The 19,282-nt window shown below is 42.3% G+C and overlaps 1 protein-coding gene across 1 annotated transcript in view; it reads left to right on the forward strand.

Moving 5' to 3' along the window:
* The window catches only part of LOC115364416 (extracellular serine/threonine protein kinase FAM20C-like), a 44,829-nt gene that overhangs the window by 3,941 nt on the left and 21,606 nt on the right, over positions 1-19,282 (forward strand). The window contains exon 3 of the mRNA XM_030058989.1: positions 3,590-3,668. Within this exon, the coding sequence (XP_029914849.1) occupies positions 3,590-3,668 (79 nt within the window). The remainder of the gene's footprint in view (positions 1-3,589; positions 3,669-19,282) is intronic.

The following is a 19,282-nucleotide window of genomic DNA, read 5'->3' on the forward strand; positions in this document are numbered from 1 at the left end:
GCTCCTCTCCCTCCCTCTCCCTCCCTTCTTCTCTCTCTCTCTCTCTCTTTCTCTCTCTCTCTCTCTTTCTCTCTTCCTCTCTCCCTCTCTCCCTTCATCTTTCTGTTGGGGCAGGCAGTGGCCTTTTGTTCAGTCTTCAGTGAGACTCATAAATCATACATACAGTACAGTGAGGTCTCACAGGTGAGAGCAGGATGAATTCATCATCATGGCATGGGAGGGAAATCTGATGGTGGAGGGGCAGGATCACAGCTGAGAGAAAGGGGAGATGCTGAAGAGATGACAGAGCAGCATCCATTCATTTGATAAAGAAAGAGATACATCGATAAATAGATACAGAAGTATTCCTTGATTTAGGCAAATCAAAAGAAATGGATCTCTTAAACGCGAGCTACTGGGGCTCACTCAAGTTGTGTTCACTTGAATGTCTGCCTGGATGCAATCCAGGGAAACAATCATCCTCACTTTGCTGGGACTTTCACAAAGGATGCACCAAGCAGCAAATCGAGGTGAGTTCCTCCAGGACTGTGGCTTAATATGAGTACAAGGTCACAACATTAAAACGTAGTTGCCAGCCATCTGTCAAAGGTTTTATGTTTGTTGTGTGGCCGTACCAAGGTGAACAAGCACCTAATTGGAGGCGCTAACCTAACTTGCGCTAACTTGACCTGATCTCAGCAAATCTGACAGTGGCGCATAAATAGCCCAAATCAGATGGCTTGTTTTTTTTTTTGTTTGTTTGTTTGTTTGTTTGTTTGTTTGTTTCACTTAATAGCCACCTGACCTGAGGTCAAATATGTTGTACTTTGCGTAACAGTGTAAAATCCAGACACTTTTGAATATGAGTGACAGTAAAAGGAGAGGCTTGGTAAGGGAAACTAAGAGAAAGGGAGTACAACAGAATAAAAGGATGACATATATACAAACAAAGAGGAAGGCAAAACAGAGAGAAAATCTGAGAGAAACAGAGAGAGTCAATAAACACAAAAGACAGCTCCGAGCAGGGGGTAGAGTGCAGCCAGCAGGATAGGCAGCCAGCCAGTCAGCCAGAAAGCCAGTCAGTAAGTGGGTCCACTACAGGGGGCTTATGTTGATATTGGGGTTAGGCAGAAGCGCAGTGTTGTGTAATATGCTCAAGTTAATGCGCTGTAATAAATGGGCAAATCCCCTGAAAGCCTGTCCATTATGACAGAAACACAAGGCATTTAGACAGGCCTGGCGGTCCCTTTGTTCAAGAGGGAGGCAGGCAGAAATCTCAGAGTGTGTCTGGATCAGCCCATGGGAGGCAACATGGATATGACTGATAGTCATAGACAAGTGCCCTGGCTGTCCTGCCCAGATATACGAGGTCGTTTTGGGGGACTGAGTGCTTGAACATCAGGCTCTCCTGGGGGGAAAGTGGTTGTGGATAGTCTTGTGCGCACAAGCAATTGCTGACAACGTGCGCGCATCGTGCACTCCTGCACAAAAACATCTGGTCGGAATCAGGTCTGTCACGTAGAATGAACACACACACATGCATGCACACTCACAGCAAGGGTCAATCCACTTTTAATTCAGTTCAGGAAATGAATATTCCTCCGTCTTTTGATATAAGAAGATTTCCATCATTTCATCAAAGAAAAGTTTTTTGATTTTTGTTTTTTTGATTGCTTACACACCATAACTGGGACAATTAACTAAACATCCCAAACCATAGCACAATCTACCAATCCAAATCCATATTATTCAATACTATTCCTCTGTTCTCACACTTGATCAATATTTGTTGAACTTTCTGTGAATACCCTCCAGAGCTGAAAGTAACTAATTAAATTTACCCCAGTTACTGTAAGTAACTGGGGTAAATTGCACTTAATTTTAAGTCATTGCACTTCATTTTAAATCATATCTATTATACAGTACAAATGATCAGTGACAGACTGTGGAGCTTTTCACAATGAACACTCAGTCATCAAAGATGACAGGAGCAACCAGCTTCTTCTTTGTTGGTTCTACCTTTTGTCTTCTCTAAATTTCCAATAATAGATGAACAATGAAAAATTACAGATAGTCATGGAAGCAATGACCAATTTTGCATAATGCACCTTTAACATAATTTATTTTGAACCATGCACTCTCATCCTTTTATAACTGCATGGAAAAGATCACACCTGACAAAGTTGTCGTTTTGAAAAAGTAATTCTACTTAAGTCGATTTTTACAGCAGTTCTTCCACTTAAGTAAAATATCAGCAAAGTAACAACCTGACAAGCAATTTGTAGTACTCTTTCCACCGCTGCAAACCTCTTCATTTATAACTGGCTGCACCATGTGCTCGTTTACAAAGCTCTGGCTGTCAATACCAACTCAGTGTACACACACTCACTCCCCCACTCTCTCCTGTACATCCGTACATTTTTGTCCCTCCAAAAGATACTCAAACACACATGCTTGCTGCAAACACACACACTCACCAACCTGGTGCAGCATTGCATATAAGCTGGTGTATACTGTAGTGTATACCACTACACCGGGAGATTTCCCCCAAAAAAACTCCCGAGAAAAATATCAGTGTCTTTCATTTAATTCTTCAGTGGTCTCTGCCCTTGCGTCTTGTTCTTTTAATGATAATCAATTAAGACACTGCAAAGCAAAGATCCCCAAGCTAAGCCTGTTCAGAAGGTTGTGTGAAGGGGTGTGTGTCATGTTTCTCCACAGTTTTGTCTCAACTGTAATTATTACTTAGCAGTTTCACAAACTTAGTGCTGTAACTTCCACCAGTGTTTCAGGATGTGCAACCCATATTCTTAAAGCATCTGTAGGGATTGTCCAGACAACTTAAATAATTTCAAAACACCAACTTAATCAGTTTTCAAGTTACAGCTAACTATACTTTAACTGGATTTTCTTCCTTTATACACAATTTTTTTTTCTGTGTAGCATACATTAGATTTTTTCCCTCAATCTGGGTACCTTTCTAAAAACCTTAGAGTAAATGAAGAACATATAGTCAAGTCTAACTGTTCTGTAACTGAGAAATGTCAGGTCATTTTTTTGTAAAAAGATGGGTTTTGTGAAAATGAATTGAAATAAAAGTGTTTTTTTAAAGTTTTTGTAATACAACAGCGCTAGCTTTTGACGCTGTACTTATAGATGGCATGTAATCGTTTGCATCAGTGTGAGCATACATGTGCTTGTGTGCATGTTAGGATGAAAAAAAAAAACAAAACAGAATAACCACCTACACCAGCTTTGCGCTCACCGCACTACACTCAATCAAATTGTCCACTTCCATGTTCTGTCCTCTGTCAGTCCACAACAGTTGTTGTTGTCAGCAGATGCTCTTCATGCCAGTACTTTCTCTCAGCCTTACCCAGCTCCTAAGTGCTGCAATAGCACTTTGATTATGCACAATGTCTCGCAAATTGGTCAGCAGATTGGATAGCTCTATCATGCATTCATGTAAAAAAATTTTTTGTTTGTTTTTTTTGTTTTTTTTGCCAAGCAGGTGCATGTATGTGTCACTGTGTGTGTGTTTGTGTGTGTGCTCTGAAGTGTTTGGCTCAGTTTAGATGGAGATCTTACTCCTCCCTCATTTTTCTTTCAGCCATGAAGTCAGGAGGCACCCAGCTGAAGTTGATCATGACCTTCCAGAACTACGGACAAGCGTTGTTCAAACCCATGAAGTAAGTACCTCTGCAGCAGACGGTTTGATAGCCCATTTAAACCATATTTAGATCATCTGGGTATTGGATATTATTGTTTTTGTAGTAGCCTTGTTAAAACATCTAATAGTGGTTTCTTTTACTCTTTTGAGTTCATTGATTCTACATTCTCTCTGTCTCAAATCACACTACATCAAAAGACCATTTGATAAAGTCAGTTTTTCTGTGCTCCCACTTGTAATGTATATGTTTAAAGAGGGGGCTGCAGAAAGACTCATCGGAATAAGCACCAGACACTCACTGTTGCTTCCGCATCTTGCGGTGCGTTCACAGATCCACCGCTCTCCCTCTGTGTGATCTTTTCTGGTGGGGAATCGTCAGTCTGCTTTTTAATTAACATCAACAGGCTTATGTGTTAATTAAAATGAGCACTGAGCCATCGTGAAGATGTCTTTGGGGATGCATATATGCTGGCAGAAGCGCACATCACATATAAAAGAAATACCCGCTCTCTCGGCTGTCTGAGTTTTGCCCAGTGAATTCCCATGCCCACGCGGATAAACAGTGTCCAGGCCAACTGGGCTGCGATCAGAAGTAATTGCTCAGGAGCCTGGTTTGATTGCTGTGAAATGTTGGAGTGGTTTTCTACATGAGAGCCCCAGTGGAGTGTGTTAGGGTGTGAGAGAGAGAGGCAGACCAAAGGAGAAGATGTGTGTATGTGTATGTGCTTGCGTGTGCATGCTTGAAAGAACTGATGACAAAGGCTGGTTTGATAATACTAACAAAGGCAGCGTCTCATGTCTTGATGACCTGCAAAAAGATGATGCCTTAACATGAGCCAAACACATTACCATACCAGACAAATTCACATTAGTGAGAGCAGGGAGTTAGGACTTGTGAAATCAGCTTGAAAATGAATGATGAAGTGTTGCCACTGACTATCTTTTCACTGTCAGGGCTTGATTTATGGAGCAGCAGTAAAGTTTATTCAGACTTTGTCATACCCTTTTTTTCAACCCCACTTTACCTGCATGCGGTGCTGTTTAGTCCTTTGATGTGTCCACAAACGTAGCAGATGCTGAGAGTAAATTGCACCAGTTTTTTTTTTTTTTTTTTTGAAGTTATTTTCCTATGTTCTAACTTGGCTTTTCATTTCAACATCAATCAGTGGCTGGATACTGGAATACAGCCTGACAGAACATAAAACTTTGTGGGCAAAACCAGCTTCAGAATACAGTGAATGCTCCAACCTATGTGATTCTGAGCATCAGTAGCTTCCACATACGCAAAACTTTGAAGCCAGCAGCTTCATCTCACGCAGAGGGCATCGACGGCATACAATGTCTAGAATAAAAAGAATAGAAAATGAATAGCGTGTGTGAGAGAATTAAGTGTGAGTGCACAGTCGGCACGTAGGATAACCTGATATTCAGATTGTGTTGTCATCAGCTGGGATCAGTGATTCAGGGGCTGGTTGCAGTGAAAATATACAGTATGAATGCCTTTGTTTAGGTGTGTGTGTGTGTGTGTTACATGACGTGAGGTGTGGTCAGACTTTGGCTCGGTGCTTAAGGGGACTTGTGGTCTTCACAGTGTGAGGAGCATGTCATGCACCATCAGCCTTGTCACAGACATGTACATGCACTTCTCTCAAGCAGAACCTCAGTAATGTGAGTCCCATGGGAACAGAGGTTGTGTCAATGTGTGAAATGTTTGTATGATTAAAAAAAAAAAAAAAAAAAAAAAAGGCCTTGGCAATCCTTTTATCAAATATTGAAACACATGAAAACTTTTGAAAAAAAATATAAAAATATATTGAAAAAACATATGAACCTGATATAACCTCTTAATATAATGCAGTCCAGTACAAGACCTCTGCAAACTACAAGCTCAATAATAAACACAGAATTAAATTTACACATTCTCCACGATGTCATCAAAAACTGAACATTATAAATTTTAGAATGCATGGCAGAGCTGTTTCACTGAACTGCAACAAACTGTACAGGTGGGCCTGAAAAAATAGACACTGAGTGTATATGTTTGGTTGATGGATGGAAGTATCAGAGTTATGGGTTTATATTGCATAAGATTAAGGTAAAAAGTAGAAAAGATGAGATGGTCCATAACAATATATAATACATTGAGCTAGATATCTTCCCCCAAATGTTTACCGATGTAAATTTTGATTAGAGATTTAAGAAAGTTAACCAGCATTCAAACATGCAAAAAAAAAAAAAGTTGCAAGTAGACAGGATTCTTTCTCAGATGCTGTTAGAAAGATGTTTTGACTTTAATTATATATCAGTTTCTGAATTACATGTTACAGATTCCCGCCGCTCCTTATTTAGCCTGTCACAATCTCCCACAACTCGTTATTTAGACTCTCACAATCATCTGTCAGCAGTGTTTACAGACATTGTACAAAAGTCTTCAGTTCCAAAATACAAAAATATCAGTTGTGTTGTGAGAAAGAATGTAGAAAATAGAGCTTTGTTCTACTTTTGTTAAAGCAGATTATGAGAGCTTGTCGTTTCTATCACGGCACTGATGTGTCCCACTTTTATTTTAGGAACTGTGGTGCATTATGGGTGCAGTAGTTCAGAGCGTTGCTATGATACATTGTTTTTCTTCACCTGTCCCACTGTGCAGCATCAAGTGGTGCTTCAAAGGGGCTTTGATGTTTAGGGCTTCCTTTGAGCCTAATGCAAATCTGTATACTGGCATGGGCCAGGAGACTGCACCAGCTGACAGCTTGCCAGACACCTCCACTCTCTATTTTTCTGTAGAGCTCAGGGAAAAAGTTTTGAGTTTCTTTTTGTGTGTCTGACTGACTTGGTGATTTGTGTCACTGATTTAAAGTGGACACCCACAGCAGGGTAGAGGATGTGATTCAGTTTTTCAAAGCACAATTTGGTAAAGTGTAGTAGTTCACAATGACATCTAATTTCCTCAGAAAACGATCTCTTCTGATTTTTGCACCAGCCAAATGGTTATCTCTTCCCCTCAAATCGTTCAGTAGCAGTTTATCTGGCGGTCCAGCAAACACTGAAAAAACATTTTTGCATAAGACTACAATTGTAGATATTGTAAGTAAATGTTAGGGACTATCAGTTATTCATTCAGTTCTTTACACCAGTCATAATGATGTGGTCATGCAGGATTCAGCAGCAGGGGAATCAGCCTCTTTCATGTTTTTTTTTTTTTTTTTGTACCAATACCAGCCCAGATATTGTCTTTTTATGTTACAATGATACTATACAAAAGAAAATCTGCAAATCCTTGAAATTAATATTTTTGAATTTTCTTCAATCTTTTAGATTTTGCACAAAATATAACAACTAATGAAAAAAGGGGGAAATAAACATACAAGTACTTTTAATATTTTGACACATTTTCCTGTCGTGCAGCAACTCTTGCTCTCACATGTGTGCTGTAAAACAGAATTCAAAGTCATTCTATGTGGACATGCTCTCAGGTCAGGGCAAGGTGACCTGTCTGTGGACAAACATGTTGCTGTTGCATTCATGAGCGTGAACTGAAGTAAAAAAACATATCATAAATTACAAAATAGAACACCGGTTCTTAAATGATGACAAGAATAGCAGATGGCCAAAAGACAGAAAGGTCAAAGTCTGCACAGATAGGAAGGGACTGAAGAGGTAACGCATGAAAAGAGAAAGCATTGATAAAGAAGGACAGATGAGAGGCAGACATATGCCAGAGGGTAAGGGAGCGGTTAGCACTGCCAACCTGTCAAGGAGCTGGGTCTGCCAGCTGGAGCCGTGGTGCAGGCCTCTATCAGCAGTGAGTGAAGCCCCACCACGCTGGGCCTCCATGCCTCATGCCTGCTTGTCTGCCGGGCTCACATCCCTGGTGTCCATCCCATCGCATCCTTTGCCAAGCCCCGGCAAGGACCTGGCTGTGGTCTATGGAACCATAATATTCATGTCATACTAATTGGATTTGTCAGCTGGGGGGTTGGGATGGCTGACAGCACTGAGATTTATAAAGAAAATATCAGTTTCTCCCCTGCACACTGTGTGACAAGCTCATTGCCACTCCCTTCCTTTTGATTTGATGATAGTCTCTGTGTTGAATGGTTTATGCATTGGATAAATAGCGGAAATGTCTTTGATTCCTGTGCCAGGTTTGTGCGAAGAGTTGTTATATCAGCACACAGTGTTCATTACATGTAAACACGTGTGCAAGGAACATACAGTATATAGGACACACATGCCCGTGTCTTCACCATGTTTATGCGCCATGGGGAAACAAGACATGGCCTCCCCTCATATCTTATCTGCATGAACTCAATCAGTTTTGACAAGCTTGGGCTCTTAGCGCTAGCTAAGCCTGTGGGGTTGGCTATATAGCCTCTTAGCTGCAACACTGAGGAGATTGCTTCGTTTTACTGTCCACAGGCTGTTTCATAACCACAAGTCCATTGCAGGGCTCATCATATCTACCATGCCCCACTTGAGTTTGGACTGACAATCCTCCATGGTCCCCCCCTGTAGATGTTAAATCCAGTTAGGGCTGAACCCATCTAATGTCCTGTGGAGAAAACTCTTGCCTGCCCTAGCTATTGATCTGATCATGAAAGACTGATGATTGCATTACTGATGTACATTTACATTGTGAGTTTGAAGCTGGAGTGTTGTGCTGTCCACAAATTGCTGCTTTTTTCAAGAACTACTATTAAACAGTAGTTCTTGAAAAAAGCAAGAACCATCAACCGTAGTGATCCCAGGGCTGTGTGCCTAGATCGTATCATGTTCATACTTGGCATGAACAGATAGCAAGCACCTGTACACCAATTCCCAATAGAACGAAAAAAAGTATATATATATAGATATATATATATATATAGAAAGATAGATAGATATACACACCGTGTGTGTGTGTATGTATGTGTGTGTGTATACATACACATATACATACACATATACAAACATAGAGGTAGTCACCTGAAATGGTTTTCCAACAGTCTTGAAGGAGTTCCCAGAGGTGTTTAGCACTTGTTGGCCCCTTTGCCTTCACTCTGCGGTCCAGCTCACCCCAAACCATCTGGATTGGGTTCAGGTCCGGTGACTGTGGAGGCCAGGTCATCTGCCGCAGGACTCCATCACTCTCCTTCTTGGTCAAATAGCCCTTACACAGCCTGGAGGTGTGTTTGGGCTCATTGTCCTGTTGAAAAATAAATGATTGTCCAACTAAACGCAAACCGGATGGGATGGCATGTCGCTGCAGGATGCTGTGGTAGCCATGCTGGTTCAGTGTGCCTTCAATTTTGAATAAATCCCCAACAGTGTCACCAGCAAAACACCCCCACACCATCACACCTCCTCCTCCATGCTTCACAGTGGGAACCAGGCATGTGGAATCCATCCGTTCACCTTTTCTGCGTCTCACAAAGACACGCCGGTTGGAACCAAAGATCTCAAATTTGGACACATCAGACCAAAGCACAGATTTCCACTGGTCTAATGTCCATTCCTTGTGTTTCTTGGCCCAAACAAATCTCTTCTGCTTGTTGCCTTTCCTTAGCAGTGGTTTCCTAGCAGCTATTTGACCATGAAGGCCTGATTGGCCCAGTCTCCTCTTAACAGTTGTTCTAGAGATGGGTCTGCTGCTAGAACTCTGTGTGGCATTTATCTGGTCTCTGATCTGAGCTGCTGTTAACTTGCGATTTCTGAGGCTGGTGACTCGGATGAACTTGTCCTCAGCAGCAGAGATGACTCTTGGTCTTCCTTTCCTGGGTCGGTCCTCATGTGTGCCAGTTTCGTTGTAGCGCTTGATGGTTTTTGCGACTCCACTTGGGGACACATTTAAAGTTTTTGCAAATTTCCGGACTGACTGACCTTCATTTCTTAAAGTAATGATGGCTACTCATTTTTCTTTAGTTAGCTGATTGGTTCTTGCCATAACATGAATTTTAACAGTTGTCCAATAGGGCTGTCGGCTGTGTAGTAACCTGACTTCTGCACAACACAACTGATGGTCCCAACCCCATTGATAAAGCAAGAAATTCCACTAATTAACCCTGATAAGGCACACCTGTGAAGTGAAAACCATTTCAGGTGACGACCTCTTGAAGCTCATCAAGAGAATGCCAAGAGTGTGCAAAGCAGTAATCAGAGCAAAGGGTGGCTATTTTGAAGAAACTAGAATATAAAACATGTTTTCAGTTATTTCACCTTTTTTTGTTAAGTACATAACTCCACATGTGTTCATTCATAGTTTTGATGCCTTCAGTTAGAATCTACAATGTAAATAGTCATGAAAATAAAGAAAACGCATTGAATGAGAAGGTGTGTCCAAACTTTTGGCCTGTACTGTATATACTCAGAGCATCTCAGCCTATCGGAATTTGTAGGTTGTGTGGGTGTTTCTGCATGGAAAGCATTTCCAAGTTGGACAGAAAGGAATGATGCATTCATGTCCTGCTGTATGAACTTAAGAAAAAAATCCCTACTTGGTAGTTAGCCAGACTAACTATCTTAAGTTTCCTGAAGCAAGAAGCAGCCAAATCCACATCATCCTTTTCATGATGTTCGTGTTTGCTAATTGTTTGTCTTCTGGCTTTGATTTTCCTGTCAAAATAGTGCATGCATGTGGGCAGCCTGGATGAAGTTCAGACAGCCTTTTCAGATCCATGCGGGCATTAAACTAAATTTCAACTCAATGATACAGAAACTTTGACAAAACTAAACCAGGGCGGGATGTTCATTGTGATGGATTACCTCTCTCAAGCAAGTTGCAGGTCTCGGCAAGTTGATCTGCGTGCTATATCGTTATTCTTTGGGATATAGTCAGTAGTAATGTAAAGTATATGTGAATTGAAGTAAATGTACTAAACCACCACTCACAGCTCTGTTTTCAACATCTCTCACCTGACATATGACACTGGAAAAAATTTTGAAAAGCAACCCGTCTTTGTTTATTTTGTTTTTTTCCTTTTCTATGTGTGTCACTTGAATTAACAGTGTTTCTTTAAAGGATGCCCAGGAGGACCATAAGCACTCTGTTTACTCTTGCAAGTTGGACACACTTATGAGAGGTGCTGCCTGAGCTCATATTTTGGTGTGTGTATAGACATGCGTGTCAGAGCGGATGGAGCATGTTACTACAGACAGCTGTTCACACAGCTGTGGCCCACTCACTTACACACACATGCACAAACACACATAGATGCATGCACATACACACAGGCTGCACAGATTTGGACTCTGTGGGGGTTACGGAGTTCATGCACCCTCCATCACCCGGTACTGGTGAAGGAAAATCTGGGAGCAGCCAGCCAAGTCCCAGCTGTAAACGCTCACTCAGAGAAATGGGTATTGCATAGAGGGTGATGACTGTGAACCCACACACTTTCCCTGCAAACATAAATGGAAACTAGCTCATTCGCTCCAGATCATTCACCGTTTCACACATCCCTAATGATTTTTATGGTGACGATTGAGGAAGCTTAAAAGCACACAAAAAGACTTTCAGACTTCAGATATGATGAAATGGTGCATCTTCTCACACTCATATTAACATTGTAGTCCTATATAAAACCATTATTTTTTTCTTCACCTGATTTTCACCTTGATCTTGCACATAAAAGCCATCCAAACGGCTGAGATGCCACATCTTTTCACATGCTGACAGGTTACGTAAACGTCGACTGCGCCGCATCATCGCTTCATCAGCTCTCCCGTTAAAAAGATAACTCAGCCGCCCAGTACCTGGCAGAGGGAGACTCCTCAGGTTTTAAGCAGCCCCTGCTGCGCCACCCTGGCATCGGAGTGGACTCTCAGTTGTCACATCGAGTCCACTCACACATCACAAAGGTGCACAGGCCTCATCATCCGCCAGGGAGGACAGCGGCTCAGGATGCCGTACAATTTGTTTGGCCTGCATTTTGAGATCAGTGGCTAAACTCCAAAGAGCAGGCATGGTTTACTCACATGAGATCAGAGATAGAGAAGAGGATGGAAGAGTGTGTAGGAGTGTGTGTGTGTGTGTGTGTGTGTGTGTGTGTGTGTGTGTGTGTGCCTGTGCATGTGTGTGTGTGTGTGTGTGTGTGTGTGTGTAAACCACTGTGTGTCTTGTTTTCTGGTGTATTTTGGCATTTTTGTAGTGATACACATTCTAATCTTTTGGTAGTTATAGGTGCTCACCCATGGAGAGAGTTTGTGAGAGAGAGAGAGAGAGAGAGAGAGAGAGAGAGACTGGGCAATGCCAAAGGGCAAGGATGAAGGACAAAAACTGGAAAGAAGAAAGGATGGAGCTGTAAGGATTGAAAACTAAAAGCAGAAAAGGAAGAGGTACCCAAGTCCTTGTTAAACAAGAAGGCAATAAGAAGAAAAAGAAACAGGATGAGGATACAGTGATAGACAGAAAAAATACAGTAATTAAGTTAAAAAGAGTACAATCTGTGTTACCTAACAAGGCCAGGAGGCAGCGTGTGTCTGTGTTGACACGCTGGCTCTTGCTGATGCAAGGCTGCTGCTCTTATAATGTCATGTGTGTGCAGTTGCATGTGTTCAGAAGAAGCGCTCTTTCATTAAATGATTGGCCAAGAGGGAATAATAGACTGTTTTGGGAATGCAAGCACTGATAAAATCTTGTGTCACACATAATATATCCTTGCTGGGGTTTTTTTCCCTTCTCTCTCCTCACTGCGCTGTTTTATGCTCTCTCTGTCTTGTACATGCACGATCACACGCTCTCACACACACAGCGCTCTGGTGTCAGCTATTCAGGACATCTGTTTCCCATGCTGCTTTGTACTTCCAGCCAGCCGGCAAGCCAGTCAGCCAGCCAGCCAGCCAGAAAGGGCCAGAGCCAGCGGCACTTCTTTAGGCTGTGGGCACCACTGACACACTCCTCTGGTCCTCAAGAAAAAGCCCCGAGTTTAATTTGGTTTTTAAGCTGATCTAATGTGGCTGAGAATTGGTCTTCTTACATATTCCTTTCCCTCTCGTCCTCTTCCCCCCCTTCTCTCTCTCTCTCTCTCTCTCTCCATCTCTCTCTTTGTAGTCCAACCTCAGGCTGATACTGTAGCAGTGTCAACAGCCTAAACCTGGTTTTCTGGCTTGTATTAAAGTTATGTTTCTTTTTTTTTGTCTTCACCCTTCTAATTTCCTCCCTTACTTCCCTTTTTCCTCCTTCGGACATCAATATAGATGAACTTGCTTAATGAAATTCTCTTTCTAATGATTTCTCAGCTCCAGACTCTGATGTGGCATATCAAAAGCCGTGTGTTGTTTTTCTTTTGCATGTGTTTGATCTTGAATTTTTGCATATGCTTGTATCTGGGAGCACATGTGTGTGTGCGTTTGTGTGTTTGTGTGTGTTCGGTGTGTATGGAGGCTTTGTAGTGTTGACCCAGGTTGTGGGATGAGCTGGTTAGTCAGTAGGATGCTTCAAAGTAGTCATGAGGCCGGCCGTATTCGCTGACTCGTCCCGAAGGGGCCAGTCATCACATACACACACGGCAAAAAATACAACTAGCTGGCTATGTAACATTAACCTTTATTTTAAGAAAATTAAAGTCCCAAATAAAGTCTGTTACAACTGTGTGAATTGTGGTGTCTAATCTTCTGATTGAATCATCAGATTGGTGTGTGCTCTACATGTGGCCTAATTATGTCTCGTCAGCAAGGTGTGTGCTTGGGTGTTGGTGCACAGTTGAGTGTTCTTCAGTCATTAAAAATCAATCACATCTGTCCCAACGATCACCCCTTGCACATTTTTATTTCATTTGCCGCATGGATGGACTCAAACGAAGTTAGTTCTTTTCATGTGTGTCTCTCCTTCCCTCTCTCTCTCTCTTCTTTTTCGTCTGATACGTCTGTATTTCAGCTTGGCAGTCTATTCTTGACTCAGGAGGTCGGCAGTGTAGCTTCATCTGGCACTGAACGTGCCCGTGTGTCATCTCAAATCTCAAAGAACTTTTCTGACAAGTACACACACACACACACACACACTCCAACACTCACACTCACAGCTCAGAAACAGAGTTAGAAAAAAAAAAAATAGAGAAGGCTGTGAGGGCTGTCTTATTTTAGACTTCCAAGCCAAACTCCCCTTACACACACACACACACACACACACACACACACACACACACACACATATACATACACACACTTAATATAAAGACAGGCCCTTATATTGTTTTACTAGGTCAACTTCTGTGATAGTGGCATTTCTCATCACCCTTCCTCCCCTCTCTCTCTCTCTCTCTCTCTCTCTCTCTCTCTCTCTCTCTCTCTCTCTCTCTCTCCCCACCTCCCTTTTTCATGCTCCTTTTTGGACTTGTTTGTTTGATTCGCTGAGGCGGTACTAATCCTAAGCTTGTCCCTCGCCTCCGTTCAGAGCCTCTCTGCTCCGTATTTTTAGATTCTCTCTCGTTCTCTATCTGTCTAGCAAGTGTTTATGCACTCAGAGTGCAATGTTGCAGAGCCACGGGTCCCCTCATTGCAATGTGATTACAGGCCAACTGAGCTGCTGGAGATGATAGGAGTTATGTGTGTGTGTGAGAGAGAGACATATAAAGGTTAATCAGTTATTTTGGGGGGGGGCAAGAGAGTATGCTATAGCTGCACCATTACAACCCTAGATGTGTGTGTGTGTGTGTGTGTGTGTGTGTGTGTGTGTGTGTGTGTGTGTGTAGCAATTTTGTATTGAAACCAAAATCCATGACTCTGCATGTGAGGTGAACTGTGATGTGATTTCAGCCCTTTCACAGCAGTTCTTGCACATGAAGTTTATTTTCTTTATTCATTTATTTATTTATTTATTTATTAGCGTGATGCAGAATTACAGCAACCACATTCATAATGTCAAACTTTCAGCACTACTTTTGATTAACAATAACATTAGGTCCGATAAGTGATTTTCCCACAAACTGCTGCTGCTACGTTGCACAATCTTTACAGAAGTTTGGCAACAGCCCCATTCAAGTTTTTGTGATGAATTGTTGGTGAATGTTTAAGTTGGAGGAAAAAAAGAAGCTCAAATCTGTGTCAGTTCGTTTTTTTCAAGCCAGATCAGCATACAAATAAATCGTGACCTAAAACTTGAAGTACAAACTGAACTATGAAAACAGTGAACCACTACATCCCTACTGTGTGTCGAAGTGGGCACTGACCCGGGGTAATCAACATCAAATCATCAACATCAAACACGATGAGATTCATGTTTATCTTAGATGATTTGGGCATGCCCAGATGTGCCAAACAGTGGCTGCATTGAAGCCATTTATTGCCAAATGTATCGCGATGTACATAGTGTACTTACCAAATAGATCAGCAGTGTTCATGCGTGCATAAGCATTATGCATGTATGCATATGAGTATGTATGTGGATTTGGAAGAAAAGCAGATTATTATGTAAGCCAGTGATAATGAGGGTATGATGGCTCACCAGCTTGCATCATCTGTGTGTGTCTTAAGTGTTATCGCGGTTTGGTTTTGTCAAAACATGTTAATTTTAGGAGGGTAGGGTAGAAGAATTCATGAGTAGGTCACAAAGCTTGTTCATTCTTTCAGTCAGCAGGTTATTTCAACAACATGTGCTGGGCATGGGGTGTGTGTTTGTGTGTGTTTTTGTTAGAAGCTCATGTGTGCAAGTGTCTCCATAGAAACCGGTTTATCTGCATGCACACTTCCACAGACGTGCATGCTTCTTAGCCAGGTTCTAGACCTTAGCGTTGTTATGTAGGGTATCCATCTCACCATATTATTACACTCTTAATAACTCCATGGGGGAATTCCTAAATCTTCCCGCCAGGAATGCCACCGCTACACTTTGTCTGGAATGCTGAGATGATATGTTCCTCTAGGAAATGAATTCTATGCATCCCCAAGTGAAGATTGTATTTTATGAGGCATGGAAGCCGGCCAAACCTTGACTTGCGGTGAGGCAGTGTGCTCAAAGTACACAAATTATCCCAGGTGGGTTGTCTCAAATGAGCGCTCTGGAGCACTGCGTTTAACAGAGGGGAATTCTCAAAGACTAATAGTCATCTAAGTGCTTTGATGAGTATAATATCTGTGATTAAGACTTAACATTTCAGCAATTTATCATCACAAGGTGGAAAACAAGTTGCAGTGTAAGACTTGCTAATGGTCCTGGTATAATGGGGTATAATGAAGATAATTGGGCTGAGATAAGGGGACAGTTGCTTGATTTTTTTAGAGGGCTTTGAAAATGACGGAGTGTACTTGCTCAGTTGTTGCTTTGTCACTAACAATCAACAACTAACATCGGTGCCCCTCCACAATAGGACCACATGCACTGCACAACTGGATACAGCTCAGCTCCATCATTACATAATGACCTTTCCCAGGTAGATTTATCACGGTCAATCTGAATGTCTCTGTAAGCTGAATGAATGAAACAACAGTCTTTGGACAGACCGAAAGAGGAAGAGCATTGTGACTCTGTAACTTGGGCCTTTTGTGACCGCACGCACAGAGGTTAATACATCTATTGTGGGCCAGACCCGTGCTTGTCTAAGCCTATCCTGTGCAAGGTGGCAATTAGGCTGTGTGTGCCTCCCCTATCCCCCCAACAGAGGCCGGGAGAGGGGGAGGAAAATGCGATCATTGTCTGCCAATTAAACCAGAGAAGGCTCCCCTCCTCCCTCTGGCCATTGTCAGGGCAGGATATAGGAGGGGCTGCGGTGGCCAGGTCTGGTATCACCGGGCCAGGGAGGCCGGAACCTGATCCAGGGGCTCGCCTGGGTCACCCCTCCCACCCTCCCTTTTGCGGCCCTGGGCAGCAGGGATGCAGACAGAGGAGCCTCTGTGCTGGAGGTACAGGGAGTCTCTCTGTCACTATTCCTGCTGCTGGGAAGATTGTTCACAAAAGGAGCGCTATAGAGGAACTTACGATATATAGAAAGGCCCAGATCAGCTGATCTCAATCAGCTTTTTTTGTCCTTGACCGTGATCCAAAACGTTCGTAAACTCAAACTAAGTATTTGCTAATGCCACGTCCTGATTCGATCTAAATGTAAGACAGCTACACACTTTGAATGCATTGAAGGGAGTACCACCAACCCAGTTTGGGCAGGTTACATTTATTAAGCAGTTAAGTTAAAAATAATTTTCATTATGACAGCAAGCTTCTGTCCTCAGTCATGGTGTTTACTGCTGCAAACAATAGAAAGTAATGATTTGCATCACTACGTCTTAAGACAGTTGCTGTAAAGTGGACAGAAGAGGGAAATTTTATAGATCAGAATTTGATTGGGCATTTTCTAGTTGATCTTTATCACTTAAAAATGTCTCAAGTGAACCTTGCTACTAATCTTTGATATCAACTTGTTGTTGTTCATGAAAGGGTAGAGCAAATTCCCTTTGTCAAAACAATGATGTGTGTTCCTGGAACACAGTTTACAGCGATATTAAAGGTTTTCATTATACTGTATCAGCAGTACAAGATGATGCATTATCAGTGCCTCATCTTGTGTTGCTGAACCAATAGTAGTGCAAGGAAAGATTTGGAATGTCTTCTTCAGAGCATCACTTACTGCAACAGAAAGTGTGCCATGAGGTATCTTTCGATAGATATATTAGATATGCACAGGGATCTTTTTTTGGATCTATTCAGAGAGTGAATACATCCTAAGTCCCAAGTCCCGTCCTTAGTCTTGTCACATACAAATTAACTCTATATATCCTCAAGTGCATTGGGCTCCTGCCAGCCCACTTAGCTCTTACACAAGGATAAATACAAACCTTGGAACTGTTTTTCCAGCGGTTTCACCACTTCCTCCTCCAGCGCCGTCACCCACTCATGACCACAATGACATCTCTTAGTTGCCACTTAGCTTCTGATAGATGGTTTCTATTTAGGAAATGGCATTTGACCACAAACCACCGAGCACAACAAGATCGTTGACAGGTCTAAATAGGAAAGTTCAACTATGGAAGAAATGCGGTACAAACACCCATGCCTGGGTTTGGGAACCTCGACCGCAAAATAACTTTCTGGAAAGACTCTTTCAATTGCTTTCTTTGGTCGGCTTATCAAAGTTTTGAGTTTGATGCTGTTAGGCTTCACTTGGTGCAGTGCAATCCATTTTGGAGCGGTGAGGAAAAGCGCTGTTGAAAATAACTGACAGCCAGCTAAAATTGAGCCGTTACTCCCACATGGTGAGCGCAGTGATGGATGAACGCGGTGCAGGAGCTTGCAACTTCCAGCCCTGAACAGAGTAGGTTGAGGCAACTACCCAAAAGCCTCTTAAGTAATTGATAAACACATTGATTATGGGGCTAAAGACAAAGACAGTACCATTAAATTAAATACTATTTTGTCATCAGTTGCGTGCTTCCAATAGATGACACTTTAACAAGCCTCACGTTGGTCTAATTAGGGGGAAATGGTAAGTGCTACTAAGCCTGTCAAGCAGTTCAGGCCTGTTGTTGTTGTTGTTGTTTAAACTCTTCAGTTACAGTCAAAAATAAATGTCTGCCAAGTTGTAGTGTGTGCGTGTGTGGGCGTGTGTACGTGTGAGTATGTGTGTATGTGTTTGTGTCTGACAGTGTTTTTCTGTTTTTGTGGTGTGTCCAGGTTCAGTTTAAGTGGACACAGATGGAGAGGCGAGCTACAGGCCAGCAGCCCGGTATCTTAGAGGAACCGGAGAGACAGGAAGGAGAGCAAGAAGGAGAGTGAAAGAAAGTGAAGGGGGATGTGGGTGTGCATTCATGATCTTAGTTTGTTGGCCAGTTTACGCCCAGAGCACCTAAAAGTGGCAGAGTCATTCTGCTGGATGGTGCTTCAGGAAGGGAAATAAGTCTGAGAGCGACATGATCTCACCTGCATTTGCACCTGAGATTAGGAGCTGTGTGCCTTTTCCCTGTCCCAGCTGTGTGTTTGTTGCGTGTGTGTGCATGTGTGTGTTATTAAGAGGTCCAACTTTCTCTCGTTGGGTCAAGATAATAGGATTTTTTTTGGATGAGTCACCTGAAGATATGCACCCCCGCAGATGGGCAAAGATAATGGATGTCCAAAATGCTTACTCACGATCCAATTAACTACTCTTGGCTCAAACTATACAAACGCACTCCATTCTCATCAGGGGGTGGCGGTGGAGGGGGCAGCTGGAAAATGAATGCTTCCCAGGATTTAACATATTTGCTCTAATTGGTGTGTGCTGTTAGGCAACTACTTAGCGCTAATCAAATAAATTCTTAATGGTTTGTACTACAGGGCTAGTTTTGGGGAAGGTCCTTTTAGCAGAACCTCTCAGTAAAGATTCTTTGATCAAATTCCAGCGGGAATGATTTATACAGTTTTGGCATGTATTTCCAGCTCCGCTTTCTCAGCACTCATTCTGGCCCAGTCATCTGCCAATTTTCAGTCAGAGAGCCTGCTTTGAGTTTTACCCCAAGAGAGGAACACGATATCAGATTAAAATCCATGTTGAAATCCATGTTTCACAGGTTACAGTTTTTTTTTTTCTTTGCATTTTACAACCCCGATTTATGACCAGGAGTTAGGAGCATGCAACAATGCCAGAAAAACAACACCTCTTTGGCTTTCAAGTATGTATATGTATATTCTCACATGCTCATGTCGGCTGAACAGTTTGTAAGCCTTCTAACTTAAAACATTATGTTATTCTT

Source organism: Myripristis murdjan, chromosome 8, assembly GCF_902150065.1.
Source record: "Myripristis murdjan chromosome 8, fMyrMur1.1, whole genome shotgun sequence".
Taxonomy (NCBI): Eukaryota; Metazoa; Chordata; class Actinopteri; order Holocentriformes; family Holocentridae; genus Myripristis; species Myripristis murdjan.